Here is an 18511-nt window from a genome sequence, read left to right as displayed (position 1 = left end):
TATAATTTGGCTATTGTAAATAATGCTGCAGTAAACATAGGGGTGCGTCTATCTTTTCAAATTAGTGTTTTCATATTCTTTGGGTAAATACGCAGTAGTGGAATTACTGGATCATATGATAATTCTACTTTTAATTTTTTGAGGAACCTCCATACTGTTTTCCACAGCGTCTACACCAGTTTGCATTCCTACTAGTAGTGCACAAGGGTTCCTTTTTCTCCACATCCTCAGCAATGCTTGTTGTTTCTTGTGTTTTTGATTTTAGCTGTTCTGACAGGCGTAAGCTGATATCTCATTGTGATTTTGATTTGCATTTCCCTGATGATTAATGATGTTGAGCATCTTTTCATGTGTCTGTTGACCATCTCTGTGTCTTCCTTTTTTTTTTTCCCTTGGAGAAATGTCTGTCTTTTTTAAATGGATTATTTGTTTTTGGGGCATTGAGTTTTATATGTTCTTTATATATCTTGGATACTAACCCTTTATCTGATATGTCGTTCACAAATATCTTCTCCCATTCAATAGGTTGTTTTTTAGTTTTGTTGATGGTTTTCTTTGCTGTGCAGAAGCTACACTAAAGCTTATTAACATCTAAAGAAAGGGCATATACTTTAACAGGGAAGATGGTATATAGTGGTAGCATACAAAAAAGCTGGGAGTCAGAAGAGTAAAATTGGCAGTGTCATTCAAAGCATTATTGGAGGTTTAACCATCCCTATTGTGCAGTCCTTGACTTATTCTTGTTGTGTAGATAAATGTATCTGACTGTCAATGCCTGATGTCATTAAGCATTCTAATCACTGGTAACTCCCTTCCCTCACTACACAGTGATCTGGTTGAAATTTAGTAGATGTTATAGTTTGCTTTATAGGAAGAAAAGGTACTGTTAGTTTTCTTGGCTATTAAATTTCTCTTTGTAAATCAATAAATTGGATTTATATACCAGTCTTTTGTTGGTGTGACTAACTTTTGGTGGTTATACTGATACAGTCATATTTCTCTTTGAGCACACTGAATTCACTAAGATCCGGTGCCTGGTAACACTTCTTGGCAGCTGGTTAGCCAGCTCCTCTGGGGACACCTTCCACCGTGATGTGTAACTCTTTATGCCTTCTTTGTTCACATGGCTTGTGCAAACATATTTCCTTTGGCTTCTAAAGATGTTACTATTTAAGTGATTGGGGTAAATAGATGAGCTACTGAATGATCTTTTTAATATAGTGATTTTCCCCTGCAGTGTTGTAATCCATGGTTTTAAATACTAAGTACATTATTATAAATTTCCTAGGTCTTCTCTCTCCCTAACTGGTCTTACCCTCAAGATCTGTGGAATGAGGGGCACCTGGGTGGCTCAGTTGGTTAAGCAACTGCCTTCCGCTCAGGTCATGATCCTGGAGTCCCGGGATCGAGTCCCGCATCAGGCTCCCTGCTCAGCAGTGAGTCTGCTTCTCCCTCGGACCCTCCCCCCCCTCTTGCTCTCGCTCTCTCTCTCTATTTCATTCTCTCTCTCAAATAAATAAATAAAATCTTTAGAAAAAAAGATTTGTGGAATGAATTTTTAATTTATTCATAGTAAAATAATGAATTCAGGGTTCAGAATTACATAGCACTCTCCCTCCCTGGATGTTTGCAAAATAGCAGCCATTTATCAAACACTCACCATGTGTCAGTGTACTGGAATATGTCTAATACTTAAAAAATATACTCCTGCAAAGTATTTTTACAGATGAGGAATCTGAGACTCAAGAAGAGTTTAACTCTCCCATTGTCACAGCTAGGAAGATAGCAGAGCTGGGATTTAAATCACAGCTGTTAATTTCCAAAGTCACTTCTCTTCCTAGTACTGGGTATTTGCCCAGCACATTTAGTTATGTTTAAACAAACATATATTATAACAATTCTGGACAATTTTTATAAACCTGTAGGATTCTGTGCCACATTTATTTTGGATATTTTTCTCATTTGCTGATTTTTTTAAAGAAAAGAATGTTATGGATTTCCATGTTATTATATACTTAATTTATACAGTTGATTTCTCTGAAATAACATCTTGCCTAGTTATAACAACCTTCTTCTCTCCCAAGTTAATTTCTACAAAACTGATTCATGCCAAGGGTTTCATTATTCAGTATTTGCTGTGAAATATGGGACTGTTTTTCTTATTTATAAATGTTTCTGTTTTAAAGGCAGCACCATTACCCAACAGTCTCCTACCCTTCCCTAAATGTAAATCCTGCCTCCTCAGCAGCAGCAGAAGCTCTGCATTGTTTTCTGTTGGAAGTGTGAGCTCAAGGGGACGTTCCCACTGCTAAGCTGGTGCACTAACTGTGATCTGCCCTTGTTGTATTATTAATGGCACAATGTTTTTATGTTGCAGATGGCTGAGAGCTAGCAAGGAAAATTCAGGACCATGATGGCTCAGTTTCCCACAGCTATGAATGGTAAGCTGCTTTGTGCTTGTGGCAAGATAAAGAGGTTATGGGGTGTTTTTTGGTAGAGGTTGTAAAATATTCATTTTGATATTTTTCCTTAAGCTTATAAATGCAAAACTTAAAGTATTCTTATTGAAAATGTTTTGATAGTTTACTTCAGAACCACTGCATATATCTTCTATTAGAATATTATGCAGCAAATCCTGTGACTCAATATAAGCATGTTCTGCAGTATCATCTGGAATGTGTGCTTGCCTTTCAGCAGTTAAGAATAACCTAAAGGTGTATTGTGTTTGATGCATAAAATGGGAGGACAAAAAGCAGAGTGCTGTAAGTGAAGAATATTAAAGGTATTTTCAATAGTTTAGGATGATTGTAAACTGATTCAGCCAATAAAGATTCATCTAGTAATATACATATAAAATTATTCCTTTTATAAAGGGTTGTGTATGCCTAGATGCACAATTGTTTAATATGAAACATTTTTAAAGAAAATGTTTAGGTAACTTCAGTAACAAAAAGTTTTTAAAGTGTTTTTTCTGATTCTAGCTTTATTTCTTTTCCCAAATACAAATTAACCACACTTAATAAGTATTAAGGTACTGTGTATGTCATTTAGAATTAATTGAGAAAATGCATTATATTTTTAAATTGCTACGGAAATCTAAGATGTGAACTTAAATTTGTAGTAAATTTCATTAGCCAATTATAAATATAAAGGAATAGAGAGTCTAGTCAGTAATTCTTTAACATTTAAATTGAAAGCAGTAATATTAAAGAACATTAGGGGAAAAAAAAGGAAGCATCATGAATAATTCTACCACTTTCAAACAGCAATTCTGTTTTAATGTTACCATCTTGTATTTGATCAATTGCATCTTTTTTAAAAACATGTTTTCAGTCATAGGGCCAAGTTAAGTACATTGTTAATACAAAAGTACATGTTGTATATCCAAAATTTTAAGACTCAGGATTGACCTTGTGAGATTTAGGGAGGTTTCAGAAAAATGAATTATTTGTGTAAAAGGTAAAACTAAATTCTGTGTGGTAGAATTCTATGTCATGTAAGGATGGACTTGAGATAAGAGTTTTGTTTTGCTTTTTGCCTTTTCAGAACTCTTATTTAAAAATCAGTGTGAGCATTGCTGGAAATGGTGTAGGATTATGAAGATTATTTGATGCCACAGGCAGCTTTTAAAAATTAAATAATGGGTTTTTTCTTCATAATGAGTGATAAACGTAAGTTCAGGATCAGGGTAGTAATTGTAGTAGTAATGTGCTCTACCCAAATTTAGGATTTCTGCACACCATACAAAGGAGTTTGCATTAAACACATAGTTTAGTTTCAAACTTCAACCAAAATGTTAGGTTTACAAACAAAATGAACATAAAAGAAAGCAGTATAGGCCTAGTCTTTCTTCATTCTGTTTCTTCCACTCCCTTAACATTTGTGTATCTACTTTGTAGCTCATTTCATTATATATGAAAGAATAATATTGGACAAAATGTTGGATAATTACTTTAGGAGTGATGTATAGAAGTTAAGGTAGTAAAAAAAGGAATAGAGGTAGTAATTTTTTTAAAAAATTCAGGAGAATTGATAGCAGATGTAGACTGTGGTACCCTCCTACTTAGTTTATAATACAGCTGAAGATTGAAGATAATCTTGTATATATCTAATTCAAGTCCAATTCAGAGTTTAAGATCTTACTGGAAGAGGCATTCACATATAACACAAAACCTTCAAAAGCAGTGTTTGCTCTTCTAGTAAATGCTCAATTATAGATGGTGTTAAATCTTTTCAATGCTCAGTACTGTTGGAACTTGTCTTTAAGTGCCCTAGACCAAGCTGTGTGTCTAAACGCTTCGAATGTATTTCTCACATTTTGCCATGTCTATTTCATCATCCCAAGACTAACCACAGATTTAGACTTCTTTGGTTTTCGCAGAGCTGTGCTGCCTTATATAGTAGCCATTAGCTACATGTGACAATTTTTATTTAACTTTAATAATAAATAAATTCATTCCCTCAGTTATATAGCCACATTTCAAGCTCTCAAAGCCACATGTGGCCAGTGGCCATTGTATTGGACAGTGCAGGTACAGAACATTTACATCATCTTAGAAAGTTCTATTGAGCAGATATTCTTTTCTTAGTCTCTTTGATGCTTCACTTCCCATCTCCTCAACAGAGCAAAAAAGATCAGTGCGTCATATTTTTACCACTCGTGGCTCTAATTCTGGTGTCTTCTGCACCAGCAGAATCATCCTTGCCAGAGTCTTCTTTGATCATGGTAGGTTTGCTTTCTGCTTTTCAAAAATGTAATGAAATTGTAAACACAGAGAGCCTGATACTTGAGTCATCAGGTGATAAGCAAGAGGCTACTTCAAATTCATGTTGCTGCCTGTTGATTGTAATGTACTGTAGCTTGTTCCAGCCATAAAACTGGGGGTTACTGAAGACTGGTTAAATGAGTAAGAAGTTCTGAAGCCCATGACATTGGCTATATCCAAAATATGGAAGAGGGAAGGAGAAAGGGGAGGGAGAGAACGGCTAATGGCTTTAGGAGGAAAAAATGCCATTTTAGAGTTTTATTACCTTTTCAGAATTTTAGAGTTCATTAGTCTTTTCATCTGTGTGATTAGGAAATTGTTAAACATTGGATCTGCAGAATCAGAGGTGGTACTATACTGCATTTATAACAGCCCAAGCATTTATTATTCATGTCCCAGTTAAGGCTTTAGTTCTATCTAGACCAGTATTCTAGTTGTATTTTAGAGATTTAAGTTTGTACTGGGTTGATATATATCATTTGACTATTATTTTGAACCTGACCCAGAAATAGTAATTTCACAGCACACAAGCAGGATTGAACATGTTTGAATCATGTACCTTCAGAACTGTGTGTTAGAATACTGCTGTGCTACCACTCAGCTGTGTTGGCTTAACCTTGTGGTACTTGTGTGTGTACACACATGTGCGTATACATATGTGTATGTATGTATGTCTATATATGTAAAATAGGGACAACACTATTTACTGCTTGGGATTTAGCATATAGTGGATGTTCTGTAAATGTCTATTTTTCCTTCTACATAGACCATAAGAACATTTGTGACAGAGCCAGTACATGAGGAGGTGAGAATAAGCAACAGAAATCTTTATGAAAATACCACATTCTCAATTTAGTGATGAGTGGGGAAGTTGATAGAATTTTAATACATTTCTAAAGTGATCAGACATTGTAAAAGGTTAGCTTTTCGAGGACAAATTAAACATCAACCCCAAAACTTAGATTTTCCTGACTTTCTATAAGACTTACAAATAAATACAGAGAAAAATTGGGAAGTGTTTTACTGGAAGTTCAAAATAATAAACTGTTGACTCTTGGAAAGGTTCTGTTAGTATATATTCTAAGAAAGCCAGAATTGGATCAACTACTTTTTTTTAAAGATTTTATTTATTTATTTATTTATTTATTTATTTATTTATTTATTTATTTATTGGGGGGTGGTGGGAGAGAGGGGGTGGGGGGAGGGGTCAAGGGAGAGGGAGAGAGAATCTCAAGCAGACTCCGCACCCAGCCCGATGCAGGGCTTGATCTCACAACCCTGAGATCATGACCTGAGCCAAAATCGATTCAGACGCCTAACCAACTGAGACATCCAGGTGCCCCAGAACAACTATTTTAAAATTGTTTTTGAAGTACATATATTTCCTAGTTTTCTTATTTCTGTGTAACTTTTTCTTTGTGTAAAATTCTTAGTGCATTAACATCTTATGTTTTAATGTGGTCATTTTGTTTTGAAGTGTCCAGATTTAAAGATTATTCAAATACTACTTAAAAATTATTCCTTGTCGGGCGCCTGGGTGGCTCAGTTGGTTAAGCGACTGCCTTCGGCTCAGGTCATGATCCTGGAGTCCTGGGATCGAGTCCCACATTGGGCTCCCTGCTCAACAGGGAGTCTCCCTCTCCCTCTGACCCTCTTCCCTCTCGTGCTCTCTATCTCTCATTCTCTCTCTCTCAAATAAAAAAATAAAATCTTTAAAAAAAATTATTCCTTGTCATAATGCTTTAGGCATTTTTATTCTGTAAGTGACATTAATCATAATATTTAATCATGATGTATCTGATTCTCTTGGCTAAGGGAGTGTATGAGTTCCTTTAAAGCATTGATTTTATTCATCCTGTACCCCTAGTCTTTGCACACAGTGGTGCCCCAAAATGTTTTTTGACTGAATGTATATGAAAGTGTCAAGGTTGCTGGAACTAAATAAGAAACCTTATCAGATAGTTGAGTTGGCCACTGTGAAGACAGATAGCCAAGGAAAAGTGAGGTGACAGTAGGACATAAGAAAGCACTGTCCTTCTGATGCCACAGAGCCCTCTGCAGTTGTAGGAAGCAGTTTGCCACTCCCTGGGGATGTATTAGAGCAGCTCTAATGTAACACACACTCCCTGGGTGTGTGTTAGAGCAGCTCAAGCCTTCCTAACCAGACTTTCCAGACTTAAAATAGTCTTTACAGTTTCTGACTAAAACGCCTAGCTCTCAGTATTTTCTGGCAAGGGTACCTTTACCAGAAGGGGAAGAGCCTGAGAAAGATTTTAATGCTCTGACTTTTCCTCAGTTATATTCTTCCCTGGGATTGGGTTGAGTAAGGAAACTAATTTATTGAATAGCCTCCATGTGGCTGGCGTGTATTAGATGCTATATTTTCATTTTGTTTTCTTTTCAAGTTGGATTTATTGAGGTATAATTAATAACCCTTCTTAAGTATATAGTTCGATGGGTTTTAACAAATGTATACAGTCATAAAAATCAGGATATGGAATATTTCTATCACCCAGAAGATTCCCTCATTCCCCTATACCCCGCCCTTAGCCACTGGCAACCACTGATTAGATTTCTGTGCCTACAGTTTTGCTTTTTCCAGAATGTCATATAAGTGAAATACACAGTATATAGCTATTTGTGTCTGGCTCCTTTCACCTAACAAAAAACTTTTGCAGTTCATCCAGGTCATTGGATATATTTTTCTTTTTCTTTGCTGAGTAGAATTCCATTGTATAAATGTGTACCACAGGCTGCTTATCCATTCATCTATAAAAAACATCTAGGTTATTTCCAGGCTTTGGTGTCTAAACCAGATGTCTAAAGCTGCTTTAATTATCAGAGGACAGATTATCTGGACAAAGTCTTCATTTCTCATGGGTAAATACCCAGGTTTTTGGGTTTGGTGTTGGTTTTTTTTTTTTTTTTTTAAGATTTTATTTATTTTTTTGCAGAGCACAAGGAGGGGGAGCAGGAGAGGGAGAAGCAGGCTCCCCACTGAGCAGGGAGCCTATGCAGAGCTTGATCCCAGGACCCTGGGATCATGACCTGAGCTGAAGGCAGACGCTTAATCGACTGAGCCACCCAGGTGCCCCTACCCAGGAGTTTATTGCTGGGTTGCATGGGAAATGCATACTTAACTTCATAAGAAGTTGCCAGACTCTTTTTTCTAAATTGTCTCATTTTCCTTCCCCACCGGCAGTATGTGAGAGTTTGAGTTGCTCAGCATTCTTGCCAGCAGTTTTTTTTTTTTTTAAAACTTTAGACATTCTATGGGCATGGAGTGATATGTTACTGTAGTTTCAATATGCATTTCCCAGGGTGCCTGGGTGGCTCAGTAGGTTAAGCGTCTGCCTTTGGCTCAGGTTGTGATCCCAGGGTCCTGGGATCAAGGCCCCCGAGTCAGGCTCCCTGCTCAGCGGGGAGCCTGCTTCTCCCTCTACCCCTCCCCCTGCTTGTGCTTTCTTTCTCCCTCTCTCTCTCACTCAAAAATAAATAAATAGAATCTTTAAAAAAAAATCGCATTTCCCTGATGATCAGTGACATTGAACATCTTGTCACGTGCTTATTTGCCATCTGTATATCTTTAATATGTCTGTTCAGATCTTTTGCCCATTTTTTGAATGGGGGAGCAGGGATTGTATTAATGAGTTGAATAGTTTTTTATATAAATGTTGGATGCATGTCCTTTATTATATTTTGCAAATATTTTCTCCCAGTCTGTAGCTTGTCTTTTTCTTTTCTTTTCTTTTTTAGATTTATTTATTTTAGAGAGAGAGCAAGCTCATGCATGCCCAAGCATGAGTGGGGGGAGGGACAGAGGGAGAGAATCTCAAGCAGGCTCCCTGCTGAGTGCAGAGCTGGACATGGGGCTCGATTTCACAACCCATGAGATCATGGTCTGAGTTGAAATCACAAGTCCGATGCTTAACCGACTGAGCCACCCAGATGCCCCATTGTCTTTTTACTTTCTTAACAACAGTGTCTTTAAGAAAGGAGAAAGTCGAACTTATCAAAAAGCTTTAATCATTTGTGTTGTTTGTGTCTTAATATTATTTCCTAATCCAAAGTCACAAAGATTTTCTTGTTTACTTTCTTCACAAGAAGTTTGATAGTTTGGCTCCTGTGTTTAATTCTATAATCCATTTAGAATTAATTTTTTGTATATCGTGCAGGATTGAGATGGTTTGTTGTTATTGTTGTTCATGTGGATGTTCTGTTTTTTCAGCCCGGTTCAATGAAGGGTTATTCTTTCCCCATTGAATTACTTAACGTCTTTGTTGAAATCAAGTGACAACCTATTTGTGGGTTTATTTCTTTTTAATTATTGTCAGGGCAGATAGTTTAAGATTCTCAATTAAGTCTGTGGATTCTGATCCTGTCTTCAACACTTACCAACTTTGATATGTCGGGCAAATTATTTAATCTCTCCATGCCTCTGTTTCCTCCTCTGTAAAACAGTAATAATAGGAATAGTGACCTCATAGAATTCTTGTGAGACTTTTAGAAACAGTACACATGAAGCTCTTAGAGAAATACCTAACATGTGGCAAGTTTCATTGAATGCTGGTGTTGTTATTTTACCAATCTAATAGATGAAGAATTATATTTAGTGTTATTTTTAGAGTAGATACATTACTTTTTACAACAACTGTGTAAACTTAGATAATCTTCCTAACTTTTAGAGGTGGCAGCTGAGGTACAGAGAACATGAGCATCTTATCCATAAATATTGAGAGACAGTGTAGCACAGAGTTCAGGCTACCTGGGTTCTGATCTCAGCTCTGCCACTTATTAGTTGTGTGACCTTGAGCAAGTAACTTTACCACTGTGGGTTTTGGTTTCCCTCACCTGTCATGGGGATAATAGTAGTACCTAATGTATAGGGCAGCGGTGGGAGTAGTGAGTGACTGCATAAAAAGTCCCTGACATAGAGTTGGGACTCGGTGAAAGTGAGCTGCTTCCTTCTTTGTCATCCTTTGTTGTTGTCGTGGTTTTCCTGTTGTCATCAGTTTTCCAGGTTCCTACGGTAGTAAAGCAGTCCATCCACACTCCTAGTCACAAGGGTAGCGACAGGTTAATTTGTTTACTTTGTAATAAACTGATAAACCAAGTAGGTGTTTACTATGTGTGTGGTATTTAGAAAGTGTGTGGGTTTGGCTGTTTTGGGAACTTAGTTCTTCAGTACATCTGCTTCTGTATTGTTAACTTTAATCTTAAAACTTGTCTTTAAAAGAGGATGTTTATAGATTTTTTTTAATCCATTCATTTAAGGATAAGAAACATTTGTTAAATCAGGTCCATCTTAGTGCTTCAAAGTATATGGGTACCTACTTTTCAATGATAGGCATTCCTGGAAACAACTCTGTAAGGCAGATTTTTATACCATAAACAGCAAACATGTATGAATTTATATACCTAAACATACTTGGTTTCTTTTTGGTGGAAGTTGAGTAAACTGAAAAGGTAGTCAAAAGTGAAGTATATAGGTGGTTATTAGCTATGTTGAATGTGTAGAGAGGATGGGAATAATATTTTATTCATCTTTTTATTTCCATAATTTAGCTTATTGCCTATTTCAAGTGAGTGGTATTCAGTAATTGTTCTATAGATGTTAATGGGGTGAATGAGTGAAGAACCTCAGGGCTGTGCTATATATGTATATTTTATGTACATATAATATATATATGGTCATGATAGAGCTTTACTGTTTGTATCACGCAGGGATAGAGTACTATCACTAAATGGACACCTGTGATTCATGTTTACATTTTAGAATTATTTGGAGCATTCTTGTATATATACTATAATTTCTTTGCCTTTCACTTATGGTTTAGGAGGGCCAAACATGTGGGCTATTACCTCTGAAGAACGGACTAAGCATGACAAGCAGTTTGATAACCTCAAACCCTCAGGAGGTTACATAACAGGTTTGTATTTATATATTTATTTGTGAGTTATGTTCCTTTTCATGTAATGTCTTAGAATTAGTTTTAATTTGATTACCATCAATTTTGTATTACTAAGTGATAAATTCCTATCAATCAGAATTCATGCATTAAAAAAAATAGTGGCTTTCTTATTTTACCTGCAACTGTCTTAATTTGTTTTTTTGGATTTGGCTTATAGATCTTTTTCTTAATCCTAAATGATAACCAACAATTTCAGTTTAATTGTCCAGTTTCCCACTTTAACATTATTTCTAGAATATTTTCATTTTATTTCTTAAGGTAATTGAGACTTTTTTCCAACCAAATTTATTAATGTGCTCTTAATCCATTGTGCCAGTTCCCTGTATAGCAATCAGTATTACTAAGTCTAGAAGAAGTACATATATCAGGCCCATTTCCTTGAAAATAATCTAGAGGTTTTTTTCTACAGTCTGTTTTTACCATGCTAGTCCTCTGTTTTTGAGAGTTGATACCAAGCGTTGATTGTTGGCACTATCCCTTGTTTTGCAAGATGACCTCCAGAGCCTAAAGAGGATTAATTAGGTGTGTCTTTCAAATTTTTTTGTATAGATTAAACTTTTTTCCTATGCCAGAGCACCCGAGTGCTTTATTTACAGTAATATTTACCAAATACTAATATTTACCAAATCTGTGCTGTATTTCAGATGTTATACCTAAGTGCATCATCTCATTTAATCTTACAGCAACCTTATAGAGTAGCTACTATTGCCTGTATTTACAGATTGTTAGTGTTGATCTGCTGTGAAACCTTTCAGTCTGATTTTGGAATCCATCCTCTTAGGCATTATAGCTTAATGTTATTTGTACTTCTATAATGCTACCTTTCCTGGTATCAGGACTGGGATTTGATTACCCTACTTACAAGTTAATAATGTAGTCTGTTACTGTCTCATGGATGCGACACAAGACCCAGGGTTCCTGAGTCAGAGACAAAGGACTTTGTTACAAATGGCACAGCCAGCAGCATGAGCCTCAGCCATGTTCTTATAGGCTTCTCTGTCCCCGAAGTCCCACAGGGTGACGCAGAAAGCCCAAAAGAATGTTAAAAATGCAGCAGTTGTGTTATAGGACAGGAACGCTGATCCTGAGGGAACCCACCATTTTTAGCAAGCAGGCTTGTTTTTTTAGCCCAGGGGGAATATTACCTCATCATGCCTCAAGATTGCTCACTGCAAACCCAACCTGAGAAGCAACCCAGGTGGAGAGCAGTTAGGGTCTTGCATTCTTGTCACATACAGCAGGACATAGAGGATCGTGAGAGACCCACTGGGGGACTGTCTTTCCCAACACCTGGTATTTTTTTATTTAGAACTCTTCTGGGGAATAGTGTTTTAAATTACGGATTTTATTAAATGGAAATATTATCAAGTAATACCCCAGTTACTATGAAAAAACTAAGATGAATAATGTAATCTTTCATCATTGAGTAATACACATAACTTCATTTGTGGCTTTTTTGTTTTAAAACCTAAATCTTATTAATGTAATGTAAATAATTTTATAAGTGTATTTCTGTTTAATTCTTTAGTGACTGCAATTAAAATGGCAATAAAGCAATAGCATTATTATTATTGTCCGTTATTATTATTCAGAGTCATTGGAGGAATTCCATTTACTAATGTGCTACTTGATTTTTGCTTCTATTACCTTCAGGTGATCAAGCACGTACCTTTTTCTTACAGTCAGGCCTGCCGGCTCCTGTTTTAGCTGAAATATGGTAAAGTGTTCTTTCTTGTAGATGAATTTAAATTTCTGATAGTCTGGTTTTATTTTGTTTTTGATGTAGTGTTAATATAAAGATGTTTTTACTCATTGCTGTTGTTAAGTATTTCTTCATCTTTTAGGAAAATAAATTTTATTGAGTAAATGACAAAATAATTGGGGTTTTGTTCTGTTGGACAAATTGTTTTTTAAAGATTTTATTTGAGAGAGAGCAAGCCCGAGTTGAGAGGGGAGGAGCAGAGGGAAAAGCAGACTCCCCACTGAGCACAGAGCCCAAAGTGGGGCTTGATCCCAGGACCCTGGGATCATGACCTGAGCTGAAGACAGATGCTTAACCCATTAAGCCACCCAGGCACCCCTCTATTGGACAAATTTTTAACGTCCTTAGAATTTTTAGGGAAAGATGTATACATTGCCATTGAAAAACATTTCTTTATAATTTGGCAGACTCTCAGTCTTTTTTCTGTTACTTTGTAGTTATTTCATTTCTTTTCTCTCGTCATCTATAAACCCAAAATTAGCCCTCCCTTTTCCTGCTCCTACCTTAAACAAAATTGTTCTTTATATTATCTAGGGTTTTTTAATTTTTTAAAAGATTTTTTTTTATTTATTTGACAGAGAAAGTGGAGGGGGAGCACAAATGGGGGAGTGGAAGAGGGAGAAGCAGGCTCCCCACTGAGTAGGGAGCCCCGTGTGGGGCTCGATTCCAGGACCCTGGGATCGTGACTGGAGCCGAAGGCAGTTGTCCCACTGAGTGAGCCACTCAGGCACCCCTAGGGTTTTGTTTTCTTAATGCATTTACAATAAATATCAACCCTTACCCCATCTTTCTTTCCACTTGGAATATTCCCATGCCTGGTGGAGTACTGGACACATAGCAAGCTTTCAACAAATATTTGGGCAAATTAATAGATTAAATTTAGAATGATTATACTCTTGAATAATTTATTTCTGTCCACACTGGTGGAATTCATCCCAAAGGTCTCATAGATTCTCTCTACATGGATTCTGTGTAGACTGGCTGTATTTCATTAGATGCTGTCTTTGGTCAGTATTTCTTAATTTACAGGTTTTAGCTTTTTGGATTTTATTTGCTTAATTTTATATATGTGGTTATTATGTGATGATCTGTGTGTGAATGCTGTGTTGTTGTTTCCATTTTATCATCCTTAAAAATAATGCTAACCCTACATACCAGTCTACACACCTCATGATCCTTTTAGGGCTTTATCAGACCTGAACAAGGATGGGAAGATGGATCAGCAGGAGTTCTCCATAGCGATGAAACTCATCAAACTAAAGCTGCAGGGCCAACAGTTGCCCGTGGTCCTCCCTCCTATTATGAAACAACCTCCTATGTTCTCCCCATTAATTTCTGCTCGTTTTGGTATGTATTTATTAATTGAATTGGCTGCATTTGATAGTCAAACTTGATTCCTATACATAATATTGGGATTTAGAAAAGGGTTTGTTAGCATGCAGCAATAATCCTCAGACTCCAAGTTAATTTTCACGGCTGAGATGCGATGTTACACTCGCTCTCACAGCAGGGGTGTCCTTGTGACCCAGTTTCCCAGGGACCGTTCTGACTTACGCCCATTGTTCCGGCCTCAAGTCTGGTTAGTGTCCCCTTCACAATTCCCAGCTGGGTGATAAATTACATGACCCCCCAGTTAGAGCTGATCTTAAGTACTATTCTTAGTTTCCTCTCTGCTCTGTATGAGTAACAGAAAAAATGTGAACAATTTTAAACTCACTTGAAATGGTTTAAGTTGGGAGGTAACTTAAAATTATTCCTAAGTAGAAATTTTTCTAATTTAAAGGTTAATTACCCAGCTAAATTTAGGGCTAAAAGTTGCAGACTTTGTGCTCATTAATTTACGTATTCATCAGAGAGAATCTGTTTTCATTTTGATTAGCCAGTTTCTTATTAAGTATATATAAGAAGCACTCATTGGAATGGAACATTCAATTAGATATCTCTGTGAATCTGAAACATGTTCTTTCATTCCAGATGTTAGATCTTAAAATACTAAATTCTTTGACTAATTGCAGTGAGCTCTAGAGATAAATACCAGATCGTGTGACCATCTTATATAGTGTACCTAGTAATCTGCAGTTAGTAAGTGAATAAAAGTCATCATTTTATTCTTTTTAAAGAATTGTTCTTAAATCCATGGATGTGTTACTTAGAAGAAAAGTGAAATATGTGGCATACTTCCTTCTTACAAATAATGCATATGCACAAATGGGTCTTCTAACATATCTAGTAACTAGAATATCCTTTTTTGGGGGGTGGGTACCTTGGGGGAATGTGTTTGTTTGTGTGTGTGTGTGTGTGTGTGTGTGTGTGTGTGTGTGTGTGTGTGTGTGTGAGTTGAGTAACTCAACAGCACTACACTTATCCTTACACAAAATCCCACATTTAATCAGGTGATACAGTCTCTCTTTGAGAGGACTAATATTTAATTGGAAAAGGATGCTTAGCTTTCATCATGATGCTAGAAGAGAATCTTTAACTCCTTAGAAGGCATTCCCGTAGTTCACGCAGGTCAGAATATTGATATTAAAAGCAGTGGTGTACCTTCCTCGCTGCTAAGTCAATGCTGCTTTAATGAATTGTTTAACTAGAGGACTTTTTTGCCCATACTGTGTGTATAAACATGGATCTGCCCAATGTACTGTCAGTTTGTTTTCTGGCATGTGTTTTATAGTCCATTGCTAGCGCTGGGAAATGTGTTCTGTTTTGTCTCTAGGAATGGGAAGCATGCCCAATCTGTCCATGCCTCACTCATTGCCTCCAGTTGCACCTATGGCAACCCCCTTATCCTCTGCGACTTCAGGGACCACCCTTCCTCCCTTAATGATGCCTGCTCCCCTAGTGCCTTCCGTTAGCACATCATCACTACCAAATGGAACCGCTGGCCTCATTCAGCCTTTATCCATTCCTTATTCTTCTTCAAGTAAGTACTTCCTAGCTAATGAGTAAGAAACTGTCAAAGAAAGAAACTGGTACATTTGTGTCCCAATAAATACAGATTTCCTTCATACTTTGTGATATTGTTTAGCGTGAACCTTTTTCTTCATTTCTTTCTTTCCTTTTCTCTTTTTTAGCATTGCCTCATACATCATCTTACAGTCTCATGATGGGAGGACTCGGCAGCGGTGCTAGTTTACAGAAAGCCCAGTCTCTGATTGATTTAGGATCTAGTAGGTATGAAGGCTTAAAACCTCCAACTTTTTATGCTTTCAATAAGGAGTATCTGCAAATGACTTTTTTTTGAAGCTCTGAGCTTATCCAGGTTTTACTTTACAGTGGCCAAATGTAAAATGCTTAAGGTAAATTTACTCTTATAACTCATATAAAATAATTTTTTGTTTTTAGAATTAGTAAATGCTTGAAAAAGTGTTTCACATAAACTAAAAGTGTTCTGCTATATTTCTAATTAGTCAAGTTTTTGCCCAAAATAATGTACTTTTTGTATATGTTTCTCAAAAGGTCTCATAATTATGGTATATTATTAATTTTTTTCTTGAGCAGATTCTGCTGGTTGAGTATCTTTTAAATTTTAGAAAACACAAAAGCATCAATGTTCATTCATCACTCCTCATATAAATCATAATACTCTTCAAAGCAGTGTACCAGGAGTGTTAGCTTTAACCCAGAAGAAGAGTATTGATATCCCAGCTGAGATACTCATTGAATGTGTGACCTTGTATTTCATAACATCATTGAGCCATAGTTTGCCCATCGAAAAGGTGGAGACAGTAATACCTTTTAAGTTTGCCATGGGGATTAGAAAAAGTATTCATAAAGGCTCTGGCACAATACAGGGCCTGGCACATAGTAGGTTCTTGGTATACAGCAGTTCTGTACTTCATGTGGTATCTGCTTTCCTAAGAATGAGGTGAAATTAAATTTTTCAAATATCAAACAAAAGCAATTACTATTGTACTATAGAAGGTATAATTCTTAATGTCTCTGCCTTATGAGGTTTAAATGTATTTTATTTAGTAACATAAAATTATTAAATAAATTTTGTTATAGCTCAACTTCCTCAACTGCTTCACTATCAGGGAACTCGCCCAAGACTGGGATCGCAGAGTGGGCAGTTCCTCAACCTTCAAGATTAAAATATCGGCAAAAATTTAATAGTCTTGACAAAAGCATGAGTGGATACCTCTCAGGTAAGTGGCATTCAGTGCTTAAGAATGTGAGAAAGTTAAAGTTTTTTATATGAATTCCTAGTGAAGAACTTTTGAGTTTGTATTTTGTAGCTCATCTAAAATTTTAACATCCAAAAAATTTAGCAGGCATTTGATAAATACAGATATTTTAAGTTGTGTGAGAGTTCAAAGATGGATACAACTTGATTGATTTCTTCTAAGTTCTTACAGTGAAGTTGAGCACACAGGTAGACACCGAACTTTTCGGAAAAAAAGACCTCTCCCTTGAGAAGATTAAGCCTCACCCTCCAGTACAGTGAAAGAAGAACCTCCTATGACAAGAACCAGTGTGTGGGACTTAGCCTCAGCTTTTTCCTTGTGGGTCCCCTTCCTCATTGGGTCTTTCTGTGCTTATCCTTACTAAAACCTCTGTGAGCATTGTCCACCCTTTAATGTTCCAACGCAGATGTGCCCATAAGACTTGACCTCATGTCCCTACAGAACATTTGAGTCCACGCTAGAACATTATCCAAACGTTTCCAATTAAGGATAGTGAAGGAGATATAAACAGAGGGTAATAGGCAAGTAGAGTTCCCACTTTCTAACTTTCCCCCTTTCTCTTCCCTCAGCAACTAATTTACAGTTTAGACAGAGAAATAAAAGATGTGTTTTAAGATAATAGAGCTTTAAAGTGCTTAGGGAACATAGAATGGGAGATGCTAATACTAAAGAGATCAGATAAAACATCTTATAGGAAGGGAGCATTTCAGCTCCATCATGAGAGGAAGAGTTAGGATTTAGGCAGATAGAGATTGAAGGTGATAGCATTTGAGGGTGACAGAGAAGAAATCTTAAGAGCAACAAGTACATGGTATGTTTGGAGAATTTGAAAAGTAGTCTATAGTATAGGAGTATGATGTCTCTTAATTTTGCAGTGGGGCAGGGGAGCAAGAAGGCCTTGGAATTGATTGGACAAGCAAAACTGCAATGTTCTCTTTAAATTTTCATAACTGTGATAAAAACTTAAAAAAAAAAACAAAAAAACAAGGTAGAGGGTGACTGGGCCTTGGGCTGGACTGCTCCTTTCTATACACTTAGCACTGCCTCCTGCACTTGCATCTGAGGTCGTGTATGTCAAAGCCACTAGAAACTAAAGGAAAAAAAAAGGGCAAGGGAATTATGCACACAAAATTCAGGACAGTAGTTCCCTCTCATGAAGGAGGCGTGGAGATAAAGTCATGGAACATTGCTTCAAAGCATTTAGTAATGATCTAGTGTTAAGTTTGGGTGGTAAGTTCAGGCATGTCTTTATATCCTGGCTCATAACCTAATATTCGCTATTTTATATGTAACAAATAGTACATAATAACTACGCTTTTCTGTAATTTTATCAAATTACTTGAAATAAGATATACTATATTTTTAAGTCCTACTTCTTTTTTTAAATTTTTTATTGTTATGTTAATCACCATACATTACATCATTAGTTCTTGATGTAGTGTTCCATGATTCATTGTTTGTGCATAACACCCAGTGCTCCACGTAGAACGTGCCCTCCTTAATACCCGTCACCAGGCTAACTCATCCCCCCACCCCCCTCCCCTCTAGAACCCTCAGTTTGTTTTTCAGAGTCCATCGTCTCTCATGGTTCGTCTCCGCCTCCGACTTACTCCCTTTCATTCTTCCCCTCCTGCTATCTTCTTCTTTTTCTTTTTTCCTAACATATCTTGCATTATTTGTTTCAGAAGTACAGATCTGTGATTCAACAGTCTTGCACAACTCACAGCGCTCACCATAGCACATACCCTACCCAATGTCTTTCACCCAGCCACCCCATCCCTCCCACCCCCCCACCACTCCAGAAACCCTCAGTTTGTTTCCTGA

General features: G+C 36.8%; 1 protein-coding gene across 7 annotated transcripts in view; it reads left to right on the top strand.

Moving 5' to 3' along the window:
* The window catches only part of ITSN2 (intersectin 2), a 139888-nt gene that overhangs the window by 25231 nt on the left and 96146 nt on the right, over positions 1-18511 (top strand). For 4 of the 7 annotated variants that reach the window (XM_027621651.2, XM_027621652.2, XM_027621655.2 and 1 more), the window contains exons 2-9: positions 2378-2441; positions 4625-4726; positions 10604-10696; positions 12392-12455; positions 13684-13847; positions 15217-15423; positions 15575-15674; positions 16509-16648. In XM_027621651.2, coding sequence (XP_027477452.1) covers positions 2411-2441; positions 4625-4726; positions 10604-10696; positions 12392-12455; positions 13684-13847; positions 15217-15423; positions 15575-15674; positions 16509-16648 — 901 coding nt within the window. In that variant the 5' untranslated portion in view covers positions 2378-2410. Of the gene's footprint in view, positions 1-2377; positions 2442-4624; positions 4727-10603; positions 10697-12391; positions 12456-13683; positions 13848-15216; positions 15424-15574; positions 15675-16508; positions 16649-18511 lie in introns of those variants that run through there. The other 3 variants (XM_027621656.2, XM_027621659.2, XM_027621657.2) reach the window with 2 other exon arrangements.

The sequence above is a fragment of the Zalophus californianus genome, chromosome 8, assembly GCF_009762305.2.
Source record: "Zalophus californianus isolate mZalCal1 chromosome 8, mZalCal1.pri.v2, whole genome shotgun sequence".
Classification (NCBI taxonomy): domain Eukaryota; kingdom Metazoa; phylum Chordata; class Mammalia; order Carnivora; family Otariidae; genus Zalophus; species Zalophus californianus.
Note: the sequence above shows the minus strand (reverse complement) of the source record. Positions and strands in the feature narration are given on the sequence as shown.